Source organism: Megalops cyprinoides, chromosome 2 (assembly GCF_013368585.1).
Source record: "Megalops cyprinoides isolate fMegCyp1 chromosome 2, fMegCyp1.pri, whole genome shotgun sequence".
NCBI lineage: Eukaryota > Metazoa > Chordata > Actinopteri > Elopiformes > Megalopidae > Megalops > Megalops cyprinoides.
In genome coordinates this window covers 17311789-17334227 of record NC_050584.1, presented here as the reverse complement: position 1 = coordinate 17334227, position 22439 = coordinate 17311789, and the positions used below count along the sequence as shown (strand labels likewise).

The following is a 22439-nucleotide window of genomic DNA, read 5'->3' as shown; positions in this document are numbered from 1 at the left end:
ACACAGGGCATTATTTTCTCCTGTAATATTTCCTTCACAATGGGAACATTCAACCGATGGACCTCGTCTCATATTTCCATACCGTATTAAAAAAAAGCCCTTTCAGGCTTGGGTATTTGAAGGCCTAGGGGCGTCAGAAACAGTCGTCCGTGTGGATGACGTGCCTTGAGCATCTGCGGTATTGCTCTGCGTTTGACCTTGAGAAGAAGCTGCTTGCTCAGCAGAAGGCTGGCAAGTCTCAGCACAAGAGACCATCTTGAGCTTCTCATGAAATCAACGGACATTGGAAATGAAATGTATAGCTCTTCATATGGTTTCCGCTGGTCAGGAATACACAGCTGCCTGTAAGAAGTCCATTGATTAAAACTGTTTGCATAAAGTAGCTGTGGCTAGATTAAACTGTGCAGAGAAACTCTGGTGCTGGTGCACAGGTAGTCGAGGTTTCAGAGCACCCCTGCCCCAGAGGCTGCTCAGGCAGGTAGAAAGGGCATTCTTAGGATTTGTGATTATGTATTATTTTGTATTCTTTTTACTGTAACAGAACTGGGTAAGGTCATGTTTGTGAAATGGCCTTCTCTCGCCTGCCTGTTACTGCAAGATTTATTTTTGATTGTTTTTAGTCATTCTTAATGTAGACCACAAATTCCTTTCCCTCCGTTGCCTATCTCCATGTGTGTGGAAGTAAAGTGTGTGCCAGAAAGCAGGGCAGTTCTAAATTTTATTTTCATCCACTGAATTAATCATGGTCCGAGGGCAAAGATTAAATATTCAAAACGGCTAAATGGAATCAGCTCCTTTTGGCCTCGTCAGCACAGAGGAACTTCATTGAAGTCGGCACTGTATGTTACTTCAGATGAACTTTCAATAAAATAAGCACAAATAACGGAGCATAATCTAATTATTTCCTTAACCACTTTGCCTTAAAAATAAAGCGACTGTAGCGGTAGGATATCGTATCCACTGCGGTTCTCAGGGCGTCAGAGGCAGGTTATTCATTTAGCGTAACTCCACATCCCCAGCTTTATTAAACACTATATCTATGCACTGCCACTTAAATACCAAGTGCATTCTTTGAAGATAGTTTGCTGTAAATTTAATTGAAAATGGCATTAACTCCAAACATTGCCGCGTAAGTTAAAAGATAAGGCATTCAGTTCACTCGGACTGCCTGGAGAAATCGCACCTGAATTCCCCAGTTCCGATACCCCTGGCTCAGACGGCGCTTCATGAATGCGAATATGAATATGAATGGGCCGGGGCCCGGCTCAACTTGGCGGGGGTGTTTATTAATACAGGAAATGTTCTGTATCACGGTCGGCGATCAGACGGCCTATCCATCATGGCTGCAGATTGACACTTTGGGCTGTGGGGAATGCTGCATTTGCTGCCGCTGCAGTGGTGTTTTTTTTTTTTTTTTTTAATATCGAGCACTTCTCCCATTTACATCCGCAAACACTGTTCCGGTAATGCGGAGTAGATGAGTTTGTGGAGAGTCCATTAGCTCGACTGTCTCACTCCAATGCCTCCGAAGAGGCCACTCAAACCTTTTCAGGCCAGGGAACATGCGGAATCTGATTGTATTCGGTATGAGCTCCTCTCTAAACCCCCGGCTGGAGGACGAGCATGAGATAATTGAAAGTAATTTTGGATTCATTAGGTATTTTGAATCATTAGGTATCATTAGCCTTCTCATATGAGAACACCTTTAAAAGTGTGACTTCATTGTCTGGCATTTTTGCCAGAGACTGCCAGCCAGTTCCCTCTGTCTCCCCATATCAAAGCTTGTACAGATGGATTGGTAGAAATAGTGCATATAGCTTGTTGGCATGGGCCTTAAATGTCCCTGGATCTGTGGTATTTGAGGAAGCTCAGGGAGGGTATAGCTGTCTCAGATGGATGCTGTAGGTCTGATATTAATCGCATAATTACTGATGCTATCCTAGAGAAGGAGCAGACAAGAAACAGGCTGTGCTTCTTTTTCGTGACAGCTGATATGCCTAATGGGTTTGCTGGTCAGTTACTCTACTCAGACGGCAGGAAAGAGAGATGACCTTTCCTTGTTGGTGTGTGTGTGAGCCGTGCGTGCACGTGTAATCCATTACTTTACCACACACTCTCCAAAGGCCTTGGAGATGCTTTCAATCATAGCAGTGGGAGTCATTAGAAACTACAGTTCATCTGGGCTCAAGGTTGTGTTGAATTTTAGCTCTGAACCTCATAAATATTTGTCGTGCATTAATACATACTTTCCTTAGCTTTACATGACTATGGTTGATTTCAAGCTTTGTCTCATTGCAAGGGTCATCAAGGGAAAGTCTTCAACTGAAAATAGCTGAACCTGTCCTAGTGCTTGTGCTGGTACTGGGCAATGAATTGTAAAAAAAGGGCTGTATTGCTTTTATTTCCCCCTTAACTTTGCAGTATTGCATGCAGTTGGTCTCACAGCTGCACCTTTCAGCTGTAGCTGCAGAAACTCAGGAGGGTCTGGTGCTGACAGCAGTCCTGCATCTGCACAAAGCCCTGCCTCCCGCCAGGTGACCCCTGCATTCGGAACAGCAGCTAACGCCGTCAGCCGGATACAACCAGCTCACTGCTAGCAGCGCAAATTATTTAGAGCTGTCGTTGTGCTGAAAATGTTTGAGATTTATGCTTTCATCCAGTGCTACCATTTCACAGTTAGGCTGTTTCTTTTTTTTTTTGCCTTGATAGAAGACAATCATGCTCCCAGGGAAAACTGACTATTAAAAAGTGCCATTTTGAAGTGATTAACTGCACGAGGAGCAGTGCAGCCTAAACTCGGAGCTCATCCCTGGGACTTGGGAAGCATGTAAATTATATATGTTCCTCACGTCAGCGTTTATATTGACAAACAAGTCCATTTAACAATCCGTGACAAGGCCAATGCCCACGAAAATAGTGGAGAGGACGTTTGTGGTTGATTAATCACCAGCCCAGCTGCCCTGTCTGTATGCGAGCCGCCCAAGGCTTCTCTGAAACACTCTGAGACAGCGGTGTGTCTCCTCCGATTTGTGAAATGGACTCATGTGGAGTCTGAGAAAAAGATGTGACTCATTGCAGCACTCGACTCTCGTCTGAACCCACAGTGCGGGCATGCAACTGAGACATCACAGAGCAACGTGCGGAATAGTTCCGCATTCCGCGTGCAGTTCCACACAAGCGCTGCCGAAAAAAGCAGCGCGATGAGCTGTGAGGTGATACGGGTAGCATTAAAAACCGGAAGGAAACAGCTAGAATTCTCGCTTTAACATTGTGTTAGCTTAGCAGATGCCATTACCTCTGGCATAGCTTACATTTCTTTACATTTTTTACATTTTATGCGGCTGGGTAGTTACTGATGCAATTAGGGTGAGCTACCTTTCCCAAGGGGACATCAACAGTGCCCCACCGGGGAATTGAATTGGCAAACCTTTAGGTCATGAAACCCTTACCAGTATGCCACACTGCTGTCAACATGTAACTTACTTTTCCATCACACCACGAAATTGAATGGGCATAGGTTAGGCTTGAGCCTACTCGATATCTGTCACAATTCCTAATCTACTCTCAACTGCACTGTGATGTGCTACTCCAAGCCTCTTATGGCCAAAAAGACAAGCTTTCAATATTTACCATAGCTACAATGAAAAGCAGCCATTCCTGATAGTTTGGTTAACCATTTTCTGTTTGTTGAAGATTTTCAGAATGGTCTCTGCTGAAAGTTTGTAAAAGGCAACATCTTTCTTTATGTTCTTAAATTATAAATCCTGTTATTGGACATCTAGTCAGGCCAGCTCACTACATACCTTTTGCATAGCGGGGTTTTTCAGACAGCAATAAAACTTGTACTGAGTATGCAGATATATGGCTAGCATCACCGCAAGGTATAAATATCCCTCTGAAAAATCTTTTTTTTAACAGGGAGCAAGAGTTCAAAATTCAGCGAAGAACCTGGGGGTGAGGGACCGCACCCCGTCGTCTGTCCCCAGGTAAGCGTGAAGATGTCCTCTTTGTTACAGCCCTTTTGTGGCTCACAAGAAGTCAGACACATTTTTCGATGAGGCACGCACATTTCCATCGACTCAACTCCTTTTCCAGATTGTCTCCGTTGTGTTAAGAGTAAATAGCCGTGGGAAAATGCTGGCTGTAGCAAGGACAGAGCACCCAGGGCTCCATGAGGACAGATAATGATGGAGGGTCTGCAGCTGTGTGGGGGCTGCTGATGCCGTGAACTGCTAGACAGCTCCCCAGCAGTGCTCCCAGGGCTGGAGAGCACTCTAGGAAAAAAAGGGGGATGCTTGCACTTGAGCTAATGTGAAGCATGATCTGGGCTGCTGCAGAGATTAAAAGCTCTAAAAGATTCAGCGTGAGATACTACTTGTCACTCCTGCTAGAGTTTGAAATATGGGATTCCCTGTGACAGCCAGCCTTTTCGAACCTTTTAGCGAAATTGACAAACACAATTAAGTGGAAGATCATTAGATGAGCTCCTGTGACAAGACGCTGCATTGCAGTGTGTTATGTTCTGTTTTTTTTTTTCTAATGTGAGCGGCCAGCTTCAGAGATGAACTGCAAGAGGTAGATTTTTATTGACTGAAATATGTATTTTGTCTGTGTGAGGCTGTAGCATAACTGATCATTTTGTTAGATGTGTCCTGCTGGTAAACCAAAATAAGGCGTCTTTCCAGACTAGCCTGGAAATGAAGACTGCCCTAAGAGATCATAGAAGGAAAAATAAGATGTTGCAGATGATTTAAAGATGCATAATTACATATGGGAGTCAGACCATGTTAGAGTGTTGAGATGGTGTCAATTCTCTAGTTCCAAAAATATGTAATGCAGTTACATATGTTAGCAGTGTGACTTTGTCATAACCCTTAGTATTTCTTTTTGGAAGATTTCCCCAATGCAGTTTATCAGGCTTGACCAGATCTCATCTCCCTAGATCACAGGGTGCACAATATGCCCTTAAAATAAACTGATTTATCATAGGTGATCTGCAGTCATTAAATCCTGCTGCCCTATACTGCATGTAAATTGTACCTTTTGTTTAATTTTTCCAACCCTGGTGGGTGTGGTCCAGCCAGTGCATCCCTGAAAGTCCCCTGTATCTGTGTGTTTTCCTTACCAGGTTGTACAAGTTGTGCCAGCCACCGCCCCCGGATGGCGACCCGTGAAGACACACGTCCTTGATCGAACTGGGGAGGTTCTGATCCAGCTCTGGACCTGTGTTCCAAAAAATAAAACAAAATAAAATAAACTGTCACTGCTCCTCGTGGGAAAGGCCTGGAAAGACCATCTCCCTGCAGCCAACCCACAAGTCTCTCCTCAATGGCTGTCAAATGACTCTGGCCCAATGTTTTTGCTTCTCTTGTATATATTGAATTTATATGTAACTGCCTCTATTGTATTTTAAAGCATGTTAAAATGTATTTGTTTACTCTTATAACATCCTGCTACATTACATCTCATTTTAGATTTTAATGATTAGAAAATGAAAACTGAACTCAGTGCCTGAAGGCATCTCTCATTGTGGTTCTAAAAACTGAACATTTTCATCTTTGAAAGTCCATTAACCAGTATACTGTAAATAACTTTGTTGGTCTGAAAATTACTTTTTTGTTATAAAGTTAGGAAATTGCTAGTTCTGAAACTGACAAGCCCAAGGCTGCTTCAGAAACAATCTAATGTGCAGAACAGGATAATGTGAAGGACTGTCATTTATAGAAAGGTCAGGTATCACTGGGGCCCCCTGTTGGTGAGTAGATAGTGTTTGTTTTCCTACAGTACATTCCTGGCTGAAGAAGTTTTTCTGTTCAGCATCCTTGCAGTTTATTCAAGCTGTATGTCAGGATTTTTACTTGCACCTGAACAATAAGACCACCTCATATCTGTGCTGGTCTCACATTCAGGTCCATAAGGTTTTAACACTGATAAAGAAGAGAAATGAACTCATTGATGCCATGAGGATGCAAATGGTAAGATCTCGTTCAGAATGATGCTGTTTAGATTTAAAATTAAGCCTAATCTTTATGGCATAGCCACCTGTTCCTAGAGGTATTTCAAGCACTTCTGACAAAATATCGGACTGTATACCTCCCGTCTTGCATTTCACACCCAGACTTGCTTTTCCAGTAGCCAAGCTCAGTGCCTGAGTTAGGTAAGGGTGCTTTGGAGGTCTGCTTTTTTAAAGAGAAGTTCTTAATGATCAGTGTTAAACCTCCTCGTGTCACACTAAGTCTTTGAAGGTTTTTATTCCGTACTCAGGACCAAAAGGGTTGTGTTCTATTTAAAAGATTCAGTATTTGCTAATCAATTGTATCAATTACATTTTAGGTTCTATTATCACTATGCAAATAGAATAAACTAAACAGCATCAATGGAGTAACATGTTAAATGTCCCGGTAAATCTCAAATCACATACTGTAAACAGCAATAATGATTCAAGACATGTTTTTGATGTTGTATAATGAAGGTGTCTGTCTGTCGTGGCAGCTTCTAATATGTGATAATTGCAAACATTTTAAAGCCGAGAAGTGTAAAGGCAAGTGACTGTAAAAAAAATCGTTTAGCAGTCTTTGAGTGAAAGTTGCAGTAATTTATTTTATTTTATAAAACTGACCTGTCATAGAGTATGCTATATCCACAGTATACATTTTCTTTCATGTTAAACCAGTGTTTGTTTTTCAGCAAAGCTTTTTTTTTAAATATACCATGGTATACTGTAGTTATTAATTTCAATTAAACAGCTATGAAAAATGTATCCTGTCAATTTTTTTTAACAGAGCCAAATTCACTGTGAGTAATCTGTGCCTTAATGTAAGCAAATTAGGCCTTTTCTGTGTCGTTGGCTGTCCATTCTGTTCCTGGAAAATGTACATGTATTTGCCCAGAAAACAGGTTATTTTGAAGCATTGTGATTTGGAGAAATAATTTCTTCTTTGCCTAGAATATTATGTTTCAGTCTTAATGCCCTTCCAAGATGAATGCATGCACAACCCCTGCTGCTCCAGATACTGGAGATAATGGTGTGGTGGCTGTTTCCTCACCCTGTCCTGCCATAGAAGCCCTAAACGTGTGCACATTGCTAAAAGTAACCCATGATATTCAAGACTAAAAAGGTTTTGAGATGTGGGGGCTCAGAAGAAGTCAATCTTCAGCTTCTGGCTGCTGTTGTAGTTCAGAAATCTCCTCTGCCTTAATCTGGGAGAATAGTGTCAGGAGTAATCAATGGAGCAACAAAATAAATGTGGGTTTAGAGAAAGATAAATTGTACGGTTTGACTGAAACAGCAGAGGTAAAGAGTGTATTAATTATTTATCTGCCTTGGAGGTCCTCTTTATCGGGGTAACTGGTGTTGTTTACAATTTAACATTGCACACTCTATAGAACATGTTTATACAATTGTGTTTCACTGGAACACTGTACATTGCTTAAGCTTACAAAAGTAGTTCCTCATTTGAGACTTGAACACACAACTCTCAATGCCATAGCCACTACTCTGGTAACTTGTGGTCCAGGCCCTGTTCCTTTTCTGTCTACAATACTGTAACTCGTGATCTGCTAGTCTCCCTGCATGCGTGATTAGACCCCTGCAGTCCACAACGTTCCCCCAATACTTCAGTTTCTCACCACTGCTGACCTCCCTCCACTGGCTCTAATGGCTCACTTCTATCTGATGATGCTGGTGTTAGCCTACTGGCCAGGGAGGGAAGCCACTGCTTTTTATCTTCAATCCATCATCAGACCCTACACACCGGCCAGGTCACTCTGTTCTGCAACGTCAGGATGCCTTCTCCTCCGTTCCCTGTTATGTGTTAGATCCAGTGTAGTAGAATAAGCTCCCCATAGCAGTCAGGACAGCAGAGTTTCTGCCCGTCTTCAATTAAATACTGAAAACCCATTTCCTTAGACTGTACCTTGGCTCCCCTACCCAAGCATCACTCACCATCCTGTTATGTGTGTAAGCTTATTGTAAGTTTGTTATACTGCACACATGTATGGCCCTTATTCATTTATCAAAGCACGTATACAAAGTTTTCATCACACTGTGCTAGGCTGAAGTATGCTTGGATGTATCTTCCATGCAACTTTAATAGATGCAATTTGAGCTTGTTATTTATAAATTGGTCTGGATGAGAGCATCTGCCAAAATATTCATTTAAATGTACTCTGCTGCCACAGCTTAATTAGCTACAATTGTGTAATATAGTATGTATGCTACTAGAGAGGTACCCCTCCTGATTATAATGATCTATTCTAAGGGTTTTGGTGATGCCTTTCAACCAGCTGTTGATTGACAGCTGGCATGCACTATAGGCAATGCAACCTCCTTGCCAATCAATGGCTCCAATTAACTAATAAGAGGTTGCAACAAGGACCTTAAACCAATGGATCGCCATTAGATACCACTCATTTAATATAAATCCACTAGCTCCACTCATTGCCTTTGGCTGTCAGACGCGTACCTTTGAGATTACTGTACTAGTATGACTGGCTCAGCGTTTCTCTTTGGCGCTCGCCCCGTTGGAGCTGGCGCTGCGCTTTCAGATGCACTTATGCTTCCCCCATGTCACCACACTTGTTCTCTGCTCTATCCCTCTGTTTTCTCCCTCTCTCTCTCTCTGAACGTTCCTCTGTCAGATACAAGGGAAAGACATCACAAAGCCCCTGGATCTGTGCCAAGCTCATTTGATATCAGCGCAGTGTAATCATCCAACAGCTCTGCCTTAGCAGGTGGTATCAGCTCCCCCTCACATTTTAAACAAAGATGTCTGTGGTGACTGTTTAACCCCAGAACACCCTGGGGTTTTTGTCAGGTTGTCTCCGTAATAAGTGTAGATGTATTTTATGAATGATGATGTGAGGTTGCAGAATGGTATGAATGAGGATATAAGTCATACTTGAGAGAGAGAGGTTTTCAGCCTTCTTTACATTGCCTCTGTAATGATGGTCTTTCGTTATGAGTGAATGCTAGTCTGTTATGTAATGGTACCTAATGGAGTGCAGCTTTGTTTTGTGTGTAATTTTTGGTTATAGAGGAATTTTATTGTTCATTTTTATGCTTAGACGGACATTGTTTACATGACTCTCATATGGCTTACCTTTATTTTATGTTATTTTCACCGTTTACTGGGTCTTACCGCCATTTCAGTTGCACCTGCTTTGACGTCAGCTTTGATAAGAATAAAAGAAATCAAGTCAGTTAAGCATGTTCAATGCATTTTCAGGCTCAGAAGACATTCAAGATAAAATCTGCGAGATTAATTATTCTTCACGTTTCTCTTGAGGAGGAGTTTTGTCAGGCAAAAACACTACAATACGTGTCTCAGTGAAGTCAAGAACAAAATAATGTGATATTTCCGTGTGCAGTGTAACACGTTGTTGCTATCTGTGCCGCTAAAGCTTAAACTGGTGGATGGACGTGCGTGCCAGAGTGCGGATGAAAGTAATTTTACATATATTGTTCGGCTAGAGGGATTTTTCTCTTGGCCTCCGCTGAAAAGTTTTTTTTTTTTTTCCCCAGATAAGTGTACTTAAAATTTGATTCAGATTGGTGCATGTAAAAATGTATTTATAGTCAGATCTAAAATTATAGCAGCAGGCTTACTTTACTATGAAGCTGTGAGAAGTACCTAATAGCTCAGTAACTGTCCCACAATGATCAAATACAATTTAAAAAAATTATGTCACTAGGTGACGTTAAAAAGCAGATTAACAGCGAGACATATTAGATCTACCATTTTACGTACGTATTTGCGTCATTTTTTTCACTCCCCTCATGTTTAGTCTCTATGAAATTACCTGGGAAAGTGGAACTAATCAAGTCCTACACATGCGCAAACAATGTTTCACACGTTTTCTTCCATAAACAGGATATTTTTCACCCTAAAATGTCACGACCACATAATTTTTAAACAATTTGTATGGAATGACAGAGACATGATTGGCCTTATAAACACATTAACGAGTATGCCTTATTTAGAGTGTCCGAAATGGCTCCAGGGATTCAGCACAAACGATACTGCCTCTCCTTTCTGTGTTTTAATAAGTTTGCAATACAAGATCTGTAAACTTTTAAATACACTCATCACTGAAATGCACAAAATAAACCCATCGCCTCACACGAAGCACAAACTTTCATAATTCTCTACATATATTCATAAGAGAGTTTTCCATTTCACGAATGGTTTATACAGTGGATGATACGCCCCCCACCCCTCACCTGTGCGAATCCAATTCAAAATAGGGGTGTCAATAAACGTGAAATCTCGATAGCAACTGCACAACACATGCGCATAATATAGAACTGAGTCACCGCCTAAAAGGGGACTTTAATAGAGTGTAAGTAAACAATAAAGAAGCTTTCCCTTTCTCTGTAGATGACCCGAGGCAGCCAATAAGCACGGGCTCTTTTCTCACACTTAAGTAACCATCTTTACCATTGGCTTCATGAGCGAAGCCGTCGCTAGGGAGCCGCTTCGCTAAAGCAATAGGGAAGAGCCGGTTTTGTAGTAACCAACACACAGAAGCAGCGCACAGCGTTCACTACTCGATGCAATGTGCTCCTCAGTTAAACAAACTTGCCGCTCATGACACCTCCGCACTTGCGGTTTCAGCTAGCTAGCCGACGTCCCAGTGACAAGTAACTATTTTAAGGCGTTCTGGGCTTCGAGTTTCGTTCAAACGCGGCTTAAAATTGTAGAGCTGATATTTTACTTGATACCTAACATTTGATGCAAGACTTACATTTTCTTCATGGCGTCTCACCAGCAATCAAGAATTCAGTCATACCTGGAGAAGAATAAAATCGGACCTCTTTTTGAGGTAAGTGTTTTTAGGGACTGCAGTTCTTCTGGTGATAACATCAGCGTGTAACATTGTGATTCAGTTAATATGCTTTCCACGGAATCGGGAGAAAGGCAGACGCTATCACTGCGATTCGTTTATTTCACATAATTTGAAAATGTAATTTAAGGCAGTACAGTGCATCATTTTAAATAAAACGGTGCTCTCCGAATGAACATTATTGTGCGTTATGACTAGAGAATTCGGAGAACTTGGCTTTACAAAACCCCGCATTTAAGCATATACTGTGGCATAAACCCTTCCGTAGTGCATCATATCAACACCTGATTATAGCTACCTGGATACAGCGAGTAATTTTATAGATGCAATACAAAGTGCTGTTGAACCACTACAGTTCAATACCAACAGTACTGAACAGCTGAAGCAAAGTCGTATTGATTAACGGCGCAGTGAATCCGAGGAAGCAGCAATTTCTTGATTAGGTTTAAATGGTATCTTAGCTCAGATAAACATGCCGTTATAGACCGGGAAATGCAATGCAGTGTTAACGGCATATTTATTCCAAACAAAAAGTCGCGTGCCTGTCAATACTCCGTCGGCTGCTTCTTCACTCTGCTTGCACGCTGCAGCGAGACCTGTATCCAGTATGTACGGTACATTGGTTGTTGCTTGAATAAAACATCATCAAATGTGGACCTGGATGGATTTGTACCGGCATCAAAAGCTAATTGCGCATACAGTACATCGGTCCATGTTGAAAACCAAAAAAAAAAACAGTCGATGTCAGAAATGTCTCCGTTACTGCGTTAAATCAGTGACATAGCATTTATGACAGACTGCTTGCGAATGGGTATCTATTGTTGGTCTTGTGGAACATTTTTACAAACAAAAAGTAGGCTTTGCACAAGCAGGTATGCTTTCAAGAAACTTACAAATTGAACTGCAAATCACAAATTAAATGTACTTTGCAACGCAAATTGTATTTATTTATAAAGTTGGTGCATTCTGTTTATTTATACGAAATCCCTTGCACAAGGGCACAGTAGCACAAGGTTACAAATGCACGACCCTTCAGTCCATTGCTTAAACCACATCATACCCAACATATACAGCACCATGCTTTACTTTCCCAGAGATGTGCGGCTATGTATTACAGTCAAATCAATATATGTTAATATACCATACGCGTTCAGATCAGTGGTGATTCATGGAACTCCACTATGATTGGTTGAGGGGGAAAAAAAGTTGTGTTGTACTTCAGATGAACTGAAACCATGGCATGGAGGAGGGAGGTAACTAACTTGAGTTCTCCGTTAAATGGTATCTCGTCCCAAAACTGTAAAAAAGATTTCAGTAAACGCAAAACAGTAAAATGCTGTTTAGTGGAGAACAGTTTGCTTCAGACATATGTTGGAAATATTAGCAAATATTGTGTCTTAAATGACAAAAATGTTAATAATGGACGCCTAATTCTTTCGGGAAGCATAATAAAGACAATTAAAAAGTTGACGTTGAGCTACACAGCAAGACTTTTTTTCACAGTTCACTGAAAAGCTCTGTAGTTGTTAACTGCATGACAAACTCGGGCTCTTGCCAAGTCAATGGCAGGCAGCGGTACAGTTGACAGGCGACAAGCAATGAGAGGGCACCCCTACATGTGGAGCTTTAATGGCATATGGACAATGAAAGTATGAAGGGCTGTAATGTGTTTGTTGAAGAAATACCAGTTTTGCTAAGCAAGTGTATGAGTGATGTGTTCTTGTATCTATAGCGTAGTATCTGGCATGTTGAAGATTTTTAAAAACCCCGGTGTGATTCTGTCACTACTACTTAGAAGACACTTCTGATGATGGTTTTATGTGAGAGTTATCACTCTCTGCCACGCAGGTTTTTGTCTAATTCCACCCTCGGGGATTCTTTTTGTTGGATAAAATGAAATTAAGTTCCTGACACAGACCTTGCCATCCGTCTTGCGCTGCAGATTCCGTATTTCCTTAATTCACTGTGCATGTTATCGTCAGCTTCTGTTGGCATAGAATAGCATATGCAAAACAGATTTCTGCCACACGTAACCATACAGCAATGCATTCAAGGCTATCTGTAATTTTCAGAACATATTTATGAGAGGTGCCAACTTTTACCCCAAGCACGGTATTGAAATGGAACAGGAATAAGAAATTTCATCAGTCACATGGGTACCAGGAGTGGGTCATCATTGCCTGTGTTATGCATTGTTGCATAAAAGTAGGCTAACCACTATCAGCAAAAACCTTTAATATTTTATTAGAGGGTGTTTGGCGTAAAGGCGTTGGGAAATATATTAAATAAGTGGGGCAAATGTGACATAATTAAAACCCAGAGGAAATGTGCCAGTAAGGCCACATGCTGTATTCCGTTTTAGGCAGATTTGCATAAGCCCTCAATAGTAAAAACGCAATGTTTGTGTGTGTGCGTGTGTGTGTGTGTGTGTGTGTGTGAGAGAGAGAGAGAGAGAGAGAGACTCACCAAATGCTGATGTATCCCTTCCCCCTTTGCATCCAGCCAGAACTGTCCACAGAGCAGGAATATTAAGCAGCAATAAAGCTAAAAGCACAACTGTGCATTCCAGAACCATGGACAGCGGCAGAGAGCTGCCGTGTTCACAGAGAAATCGGTCAAGTTAACTCTGACAGGCTTCCCAAAAAACATTCTTACAGAGCGGCGATTGCCTGCTGGAAAGAAGGAAAGGGCCTGGCCTCTAAACTACAGTTTAGAGCTAAAAGAATCACTACATGAACACGTCTTCTCAGAAGGGGAGAAAACAGATCAGGTTGATTTTTAATTACGTTACTTTCTAAGAGGATGTTTATGGATATTTTGCAATAAATGTAACCGTACAAACATCCTTGAATTTTAAGGATATGTCATTTTGTTAATTCTGTATGTTGAGTGGAGACATTCTATAAACCTTTCCATATGTCCCTTGAAATAAAGCAGTTATAATTCACTGTATTTTATTATAATACCAATGCATAACTTGAAAAGATAATTACCATGTTCATAATGGTGACTTTGTTCAGCGGAACATTTGTGGAAGAGTTTTGTGTACGACAGGCCTTCACTCTTGTGAAAAGGCTGAAAGTGTCTTATATGGGCCCTTTGTTCTTGTTTTCTCCTCTAAATGTGGCATACTGCACCCTGCATTCAGGGTTTTATCAAGCAGAATTGTCCCCGCTCGCTCTGTGTCCGATTTTGCCGGCAATCGAATTGTTTTGAATGGACCTTGAACAGGCCCCTCTGGATGGCTGCTAGACCCCCAACACACGCAAGAGAGTTTGTCTCCTCCTTGCTTTCTGCTCTCCTACAATATCTTTAAATTATGCCTCTTCTGGGGACACCACCCGAGCTTCACACCTCATTGTTCGTGACATTATCCTTGGTCGTCTCCTGACCTGCATCTTGTGGAGTACATTAAAATGCCACACTGAGGAGAGAAAGGGGAAGTTTTTTGACTAGCCTTCTTCTCTAAATGTAAAGGTTAAACAGACTTTGCTCATTTCTAATATCTCCAGAAGTTTTGGTAAGACATGTATCACAAAAAAATTCAAGAACTCTTTGTTTTAAGGAATGTGTGAATGGATTTTGGTGTTTAGAGAGATTGCATCATCTTCAAAAAAAAATAGAATCATCTACATGATCATCTACCATGCCAGTGCTTTCTGTTGTGGGGGTATTGCTGCTCCAAGTGTCCATAATTGGAGTAGTCATGAGCTGAAGTAAGCACGGGGCCAGGTAAATGTGACCTCATGGAGCCTGAAGACACAGCATAGTGAGAGCATAACAAAATAACCAATTCCATTCATACCCCCAAGCTGCTTGCAGAACCTCATCTCCACAACCGTAGAAAGACCTGCTCTCTAAATGAACTTGAAATTGGAATTACCTCAATGTACAGTATGATACTTTTTTATCAGGGGATCTAAGACTTCTAGTTTGAATTCCAGTCTTTGAATTACAGGATATCTTCTTGGAGATATATTCAGTGCTTTCAGCAAACTAGGTCAGGTATCTAATTAGAATGAACATATTGAACATAAACAAAAATCAGAACGCTGGATATTTATCCTTGAGGGCTCCCATATGTTAGACGTATCTTTAACATCCAGCAACCTCTCCTCCCAGGCTGTTGAATCTGTCCCAGACCGACAAGTAGCTTTGAACTTCTTGCTAGATTCATGAGAATGCCACTTCTCTGTTTACCCTAAAGGGTGACCTGTAGCGCTCAACACCTGGATAAATTTCACTGTTAAATGTCACATCATGGAAAACCATGTTGGGACAATGGGGCTTGTTTGCCAAGGCTTCCATAGAGCTTTTTTTGCCCACATTATTTACCTGAAAAATATCCCTGTAATCGCATCTGGAAGTAGATCTGGGGTCAGTGACTGAAGTTTCCAGAGACGCTGCCACACGTGCAAAGCTCATCACTCATTGAGTAGTATTAGGGAGATGTCACGTGCCCAAAAATTGGTTGCTTTCAGTACATTTGATTGTTTTATATCAGCAGTGTAGGGCCGTTTAAAGGTCATTTTCCCTTGGGAAGAGCTGTCTGTAGTTGTAGTTTGTTAGCAATACCATCTCACCTACTCCTTAACATTTTCTCTCTTTCATGCATCTCTAGTTTATATGTTCCACTGTTTAAACAAGCAGAAAAAAGGCAGGAGACAAAGAAGGCAGAAAAAAGCTGGAAAAGAAAAAGAAAAGGCACAAAAAGAAAAAGAGACATCCCCCACCTTTTGATTTAAATGTTGTCATAAGAGCCACAGAGGCTTCCAGAATGCATATCATAAAGATTTGCCCTCTCATGTGCTTGGCAGATAACACAAGGCGGTAACAAGTGTTACCTATCGCCACTGGAAACCGGGTACGTGAAAATGTAGAACCAAAGGGACACAGTGCTAATTAAGCTCCAGAGTAAGAGGTTCGTAATTGGGTAAGAGGTTCATAACTGGGTGTTCAGGCTTCTAAGAGTGTACTGTGTAACAGTGTACATAACTTTGAAATGATTATTTATGCTGAAGAAGACAGGAGGAAGGTCTCCAAAGGCAAGTCCATGCAACTGAGCCCCCTTAAAGGCAAACAACATAAACCAGTGGAAGTCAGTGCTGTGCAAATCAAAGCAGGATGTTAGATTAGCTGCTGTTGTTTTCCCTTAATATTTAACTGCAATTGGGCAAGGCTGAGCAGGTGAAATGATTGCTCCAGACAAGTATGGGAATAAAAAATGAAGCACGATCAATGAATGGCATATGATAGCTCTTGCTGGAGGCCACAGCCTTTGAAACTATATGATAATGCCTCCAGATCTTAGTCCTAATCAAACTTGTTCATTCCAAAAATACACCAAGGACCATTTCTGTCTCAGCCAATATATGAAATTTCTTTCTTAAGTTTAGGATGTATCGGTTTCAAGGAGGCAATCAAGGGTTCATATTGTATGTTACCTTTTCTGTCAACAAGTAGATCACACCTCCAAATATTGTAAATTCTGATTTAGAACAACAGCTATCATCTTTAGAGCATTCAGAAGTCTCTTTTTTTGATGACTCAATACCACTTATGTTGTACGTCATTAGGAATAAACGTCCTGCTCAGGTTTCATTCGATTTTCCTATCCACAGATCCAGACAGAAACACTATTTCAGCAGCAGTGAAGGAGGCTCATGCTGAAATTAATACCTACACCGAATTTCATGCTCTGCTGTCAGGGAGCTAGAAGCACCTTTTTTTGCATATTATGTGAGACTGTCCTTATGTGAAGCTTTTTCTTTGTAAGAGGTTAGTAGCATGTTTTAACAGAAAAGAATATCCCATGCTGTTGTTTTTTTTTGCTGATAAAACTTGCTGGACTGTCATTGCATCATGAAAAAAATGTCTGCTGGGTTTCACTTATGCGAAAAAGATTCTTGCTCTTAGATTCCGGCACCAAGGAATCCTGTCCTTTCGGATATTATTACTATTGAGGCCTGTGCAGCTTGAATACATAGGGCCAAGGTGATGATGGGTAAGGCATGTTTGGCAGCTGCTGAGGATAGCAGAAGCATCGCTGTAAGGGGGGTGGAAGGGAAGAGTGCTGATTAGGTAGAGGGGTAGGGAGGGATGGATTATTAGAGAGGTTTGAGTGTGTGTGTGTGTGTGTGTCTGGAGGCGGGAAGGATTCTGCAGAGATTCTCATTCTTCTCATATTTCATTCCTTGTGTTAAAGTTAAATTTAATTTCATTTCACTTTTGTTTTAAGGAAACAGTATTGTCCGTTAATGCACACACATATTTGTGTGTGTGTCTGTGTGTGTGTGAGTGTGTGATGCTAGTGACTGTCATTCTAGTAACTAGCAACTGGCACTATTCTCTAACCTCTCCAAATACTAATAAAGAAAATAAGTAAGAAAATAATAATAAAGTCACAAAAATGCTACTTTTGCAGTTGCATTAGTGAAGATCCTCTGCCCTTCAACATGCCAAACACATGTACATTGTGAGCAATTTCAAATATGATTTTGGTTTGAATCAGCAATGGATTATTATTGCATTTACCAAACATTGTACACTTTTTTGTCAATGGGATATCCTCATTTGAAAGAGTAGCCTTGGAATCTAATTGTCTTGAAAGCATTATTATGGAACCCAGATCAATCTTGTTGATGTTTATTTTCTAGGCCTATGTAAATGTATTAATAAAAAACAGGGGAAGGGCTTGCATGAAAGGCACTCAGTTTTCATGTGTGTTAAATAGCAAAGAAAAGTGCCATCAGCCTAAACAAGCATGGTTTAGAGTACATACACAGATGTGAGCTTTAGTAGAAAGTGGAATGGAACAAAGTCTTAGTCTTGTATTGTTGTCTGTAAGTCACTGTCAGCTAAAAGCCCTATTGTCAGGGGACTACACTGATGGGAAAGAAATGCTTTAGTGCTTTCTGCATTGATTCCCAATTCACTCAGTCATATCTGCGCCTTAATGGGATTCATCTGTACATTGGGTGTTTACTGAAATGTATCATCCTGTACACAAAACAAGACCTTGCATGCATTTCATTCCTTCTTTGTCTTTTTTCTTTCTCTGTTTCTTTCTCTCACCCCCCCCCCCCCCCCCCCCCCCAACACACACACACACACACACACACACACACACACATACGGCTGGATCACTGAGGTTAAATTAATCTTAAATAAGTATTTCCTCCATTTAACCTCTCATAAAATAATTCTGTCAAAGAGTGTCCTTTACTCTCTCGCTTAATTGAAACTGCAGTGAGATCACCATTGACATATCAATTGCATTATTGGGTGATTTTTTTTTTTTTGTTGGCTTCAGTAATGTGTCACACAAATTAATCATCGATCAGGGCCTACCCAACCGCTTGCTCCTCAGTAATGAGATTGGTGGGTCAAGTGCTTCAGAATTTTGCTGAAGTCAGCACTGGAAACCTTTTTGGTAATGTGCCTCACCTCTGACAGTGAAGCCATTCTAATTAGTACATATAAGTCTGATCGTTTAATTTACTGAATGCAGCTATTATTAAGAAGACTAAACGTATATTAAGAGGTAAAATAATGGAAGAGGGCATCAAGTTAACAATATGATCCTGTATGACCTTAGGACCTTAAATCTTCAGCTGAATAGATTAGAACTCATTTTCTGATTTCTAATAAAAAGTATAAGAAGAGTATACCGCTTTGAAATGTCTAATTGCGGGACAGATTTCTATGGACGATATGTAAAACCCTATGCAGTTTGATTTGAAGAGGTTTTGAAGTTTTTTCCCTTTGGCACTTTTTAACATACAGTTATATTAGGCAACAGTCTGAGTCCACATTCACATTTTTCTCTCTCTAAATGCATTGTGAGATATTGATCACTTGCAGATACTGAGGTACTGTACTCATTGCAGTGTTGTGTGACACATGAGAACACCTTAACCTTAATAGCTCTGTTGAAGAATTGATTTCATTGGTATTGATTGCGCCCTGTAATTCAGAGAGAAAATGGAAAGGCAAAATTGAAACGTGTGGGCTGCTCCTATGAAGTACTTCTTTTACTGTAGTGTTTAGTCTTGGCCCATCATCTGTGCACTGTGGTATAGCGTACAGTCAAACTGTGATCTTGCACAGCACCCTGCTTTAAATCCACGGAGAGCTCCAAGAGGGTTGGAGGTGTGGTTTGCGCTAAAAGAAAGATGTAATTAATTGTGCTTATTGAACATATGTTTGTTAATATCTGGCCCTTAAATGAAATTCGAGCAACGGTCTCAATTAACCTTAATTGATTGTTCAATTAATTTTCACTGGCAGGAAAACAGTACACAACTGAACTTAATCTTACTCAATTAAGCTGAATAGTGGTGAATTGAATGCTAATTTTTACTACCAAGTTGTTTAAGGGGTAAAAATGACCAGACATTTCAATCAGATTCAGCTCAATGGGAGTGAAACCATGCATACAGTGTATCCTGGGGAACAGGGGAGCGTAAATACTGGTTCAGCAGGTTACTGTTGTCTGTAGCTTGATGGCCCTACGTGTTGCACCGGTGTTTGAGTTCACCACTTACATGACTTCTGCTCCTTGGGGTCTTGGGTTGCCTGCCTGTTGACCTTGTCAGAGTCCAAAAAGGTTACACGCTATAAAGGTCAGGCTCTTGTCTCTCCCATCTGGTACCAACGTTCCTCTTTTAATAGCTATTTTATTTCATCACTGAGGTACTATAGTAATGATTTACCAGGAAAGGGCCCTCCATTTGAACTCTTAAACTGTAAATCTTTGTCATGTGCAATCATTTAAGAGATAAAACTGGCACACTTAATTATTCATTAAACTATATGTAGATATATCATCTCTTAACCTTGAATACTTTCATTAAGGTCTGGAAAACAAGGTTTGTAAATCAAACTTTAATCTTATTTTAAAACTATTCCCATATCTCCCATTAACTGTAGAAGGATTTTATATGTGTAATATCCTTAATAAATGGCAGTTGGCAGTAAAACTCAAAAAAGAAAAAAAAAAAAGTCTAATATCTTTCTAGCCATTTCATGGGTGGCTCAGCCGACTGTGATTAAATTTAATTTGACTGTGTATAGAATATCTGTATAAAATTAAAAGCTGTAAAATTATGTTTCCCTTACTACTGTATATTGTTCTGAAGAATCATTTTGGTGGCTGGTTCAAATGGACTTTGTCAAGTTATGATTGTCTTTGATTATATTTCATACTTGAGGTTTAAAAGTATTATCTTAACCAAGTCTTTTTTGTATCAGTGCTTATGAACAGTAATTATAAACAGATGGAGTGGCTTTGCCAGCTGAGGATAAGACTGCAATAGATACTCATGTGAAATCATGAGGCAATTCATCAGAACTCAAGAATAACTTATATCTTATAACATGAATCACATTAAATTGTCACTCTGATAATCAATGGTTTTAAGCAAGGGAACTTGAATATCTTAATGTGAGCTTTAGTTTTGGAAATGTACTTAATTGCTGACTTTAAAACATAATCAATTTTGTACTCCCTGTTATTTGTTGTATGAAAATTGTTGCTTATTAAATAATGAGAAATTATTGGCTGAACTAACTATTTCAGATTCAGTGTATGGGAAGGAATCTTTGGCAAGAATTGTCTTCACGAAGTGCTGTGTATGTCACTAATTGTTGAACATACCTGAGCAAATATCAGATACAAGTTTAATTTGTCTTTTCTTATCGTCATTGCCTTCAGTTGTGATACAGTAGCGAATAGTTCAATAAAATCCAACAACCTAGTAGCACACTTCGGTTGTTTATCTTCAAGAAAACTTTAAAAGGAAAATCTGGCTGTCCAAAGTCTGCTGAAGCACCAACAGACATGTCAGAGCTGCTGTTGCCAGACTTTCTCTGAACAGAGGAATAGACTCAGAGTCTCAGACACGTTTGTGGGAAGGTCAAGGTGCTTTGCCTGTGAAGTGGGATCAAGTGGTCTGTGGTCTTTCAGAAATAACTAGTCATGTAGTTTTCTACAAAAAAACTATATCACAGCTTTCTGTTAAGGATTTCGTAGCAAAGAATTTTGTAGACGCGTACTGAATTGCTCATTTGTTAAGCTTATGTATGCAAAGTGGTGTCAAGACGTTATTCTCCATAAGGACATTAAGTGCTATGTAAAGCCAAAATCTGACACTTTCCTGAAACATTCCTTTCACTGTTTTTTGGTGATATTTTATTGCTTTATTTCTGTGGTAACTTATGCCGGATCCCTTTTTTTATTGAAACAATTCTATTATGCCTCTGTGTCCTGCCTGTTCTGAATATGTGACTGTCAATCAAATAGCCTAAATGTATGTGCATGTACGTGATGTATTGTGAACCTTGAGAATAATATGCAAATTAAAATAATATTTACACACTGCAGTGGGACAGGGAAGAGAAGCACACAAGTTTAATCAATATGCTCAGATATAGGCAGTTGATATATGGATGTAGACACGGAAAATCGCCTGATACTTATGCATACTTAATACTTATGCACATACTGTGTGTTCCTGTCTTATTTCTGTATTATCAACAGCTTTTTTCTGCATAGTATTTGTTTTGCTTGGCAAATGCTTCCTGCCGATGCATACATTGATAACTAAATAGAGACAATGCATTGCCCCATATTTATGGGTGTTAAGGCCTATAACATACTGTCAGATCTATTTTTTATCAGGGACAATTCAATCTAATGCTATTGAATAGAAATGCAACGATTCTGCTTGTCAGAAATAAGTGCAAACAATTTATAGTCCCCCTAAAATGCATGTGCTATCTGATTGTAATAAATGAATAAGAAATTGTATCCGATTTAAATGCACAGATATCTTTTGTGATTTTAAACGCACTGCGTTGGCCCAGAAGTCAACTGCTTATTTGTCCCATTCTGAAGTAATGAATATATAGACAGTATTATTTTTTAAGCATTTCCCCACATGATGTGAATGTTTATTATTTATGTTAGAGAATTCTGCTGTGTCCTTTGAGATGCATGTGGAAAAATAGATGTTTCTTTGGCTTTGTTGGCTCGGCTGTTTATGGAAAAAAAATAAGAAGAGGAATAAGACTGAGAGCTTATTCCAGAAAAAAGCAATTTCTCATGCACAGAGCTGAAGGCTGAAGGCTGGGGCAGTATTTAAAGAGATCAGCCTAGGACACCTCCAGTTGGAATATTATTTCAAAGTACGTGCAGATAGAAGAGTCTGCTTTTGAAACAAATTTTAATAAATTAGGTTAAGCAAACAATTCAGATTTCACAGTTCAGATTACGTTTATGGATCTCATTAGGCCATCATACATATTCGTTAATATTTCAGACCTCTGACTAGTATGGCAGCAATAAAGTGGACTGCTGTGTGTAAGAACAACATTCCGCCATATTATCTGTCATGTTAAAATTTCTGTGCAGATGGTATCTTACAGATAATGTAGCGAGATAACAAAACCAGCTGTCACTTTCTTTTTTTTTTTTTACATCATTACCCCCTAATTAAAGAGGTTATGAGTCATTATTTTTACATTGATAAACACTCCCTCCCCCCAAGCACCTGTTCAGCCACTTCAGTTGCATGGGCAAAGTCCAAAATGTC

The 22439-nt window shown here is 40.1% G+C and overlaps 2 protein-coding genes across 7 annotated transcripts in view; both read left to right on the top strand.

The window, feature by feature from the left end:
• Window positions 1–6540, top strand: part of prex2 (phosphatidylinositol-3,4,5-trisphosphate-dependent Rac exchange factor 2) — a 106588-nt gene extending 100048 nt beyond the window's left edge. For both annotated transcript variants that reach the window (XM_036521005.1, XM_036521006.1), the window contains 2 exons: window positions 3919–3986; window positions 5129–6540. In XM_036521005.1, the coding sequence (XP_036376898.1) occupies window positions 3919–3986; window positions 5129–5174 (114 nt within the window). In that variant the 3' untranslated portion in view covers window positions 5175–6540. The remainder of the gene's footprint in view (window positions 1–3918; window positions 3987–5128) is intronic.
• A 3996-nt stretch (window positions 6541–10536) lies between these two features.
• The window catches only part of c2h8orf34 (chromosome 2 C8orf34 homolog), a 77403-nt gene continuing 65500 nt past the window's right edge, over window positions 10537–22439 (top strand). For all 5 annotated transcript variants that reach the window (XM_036522765.1, XM_036522762.1, XM_036522763.1 and 2 more), the window contains exon 1: window positions 10537–10824. In XM_036522765.1, coding sequence (XP_036378658.1) covers window positions 10756–10824 — 69 coding nt within the window. In that variant the 5' untranslated portion in view covers window positions 10537–10755. The remainder of the gene's footprint in view (window positions 10825–22439) is intronic.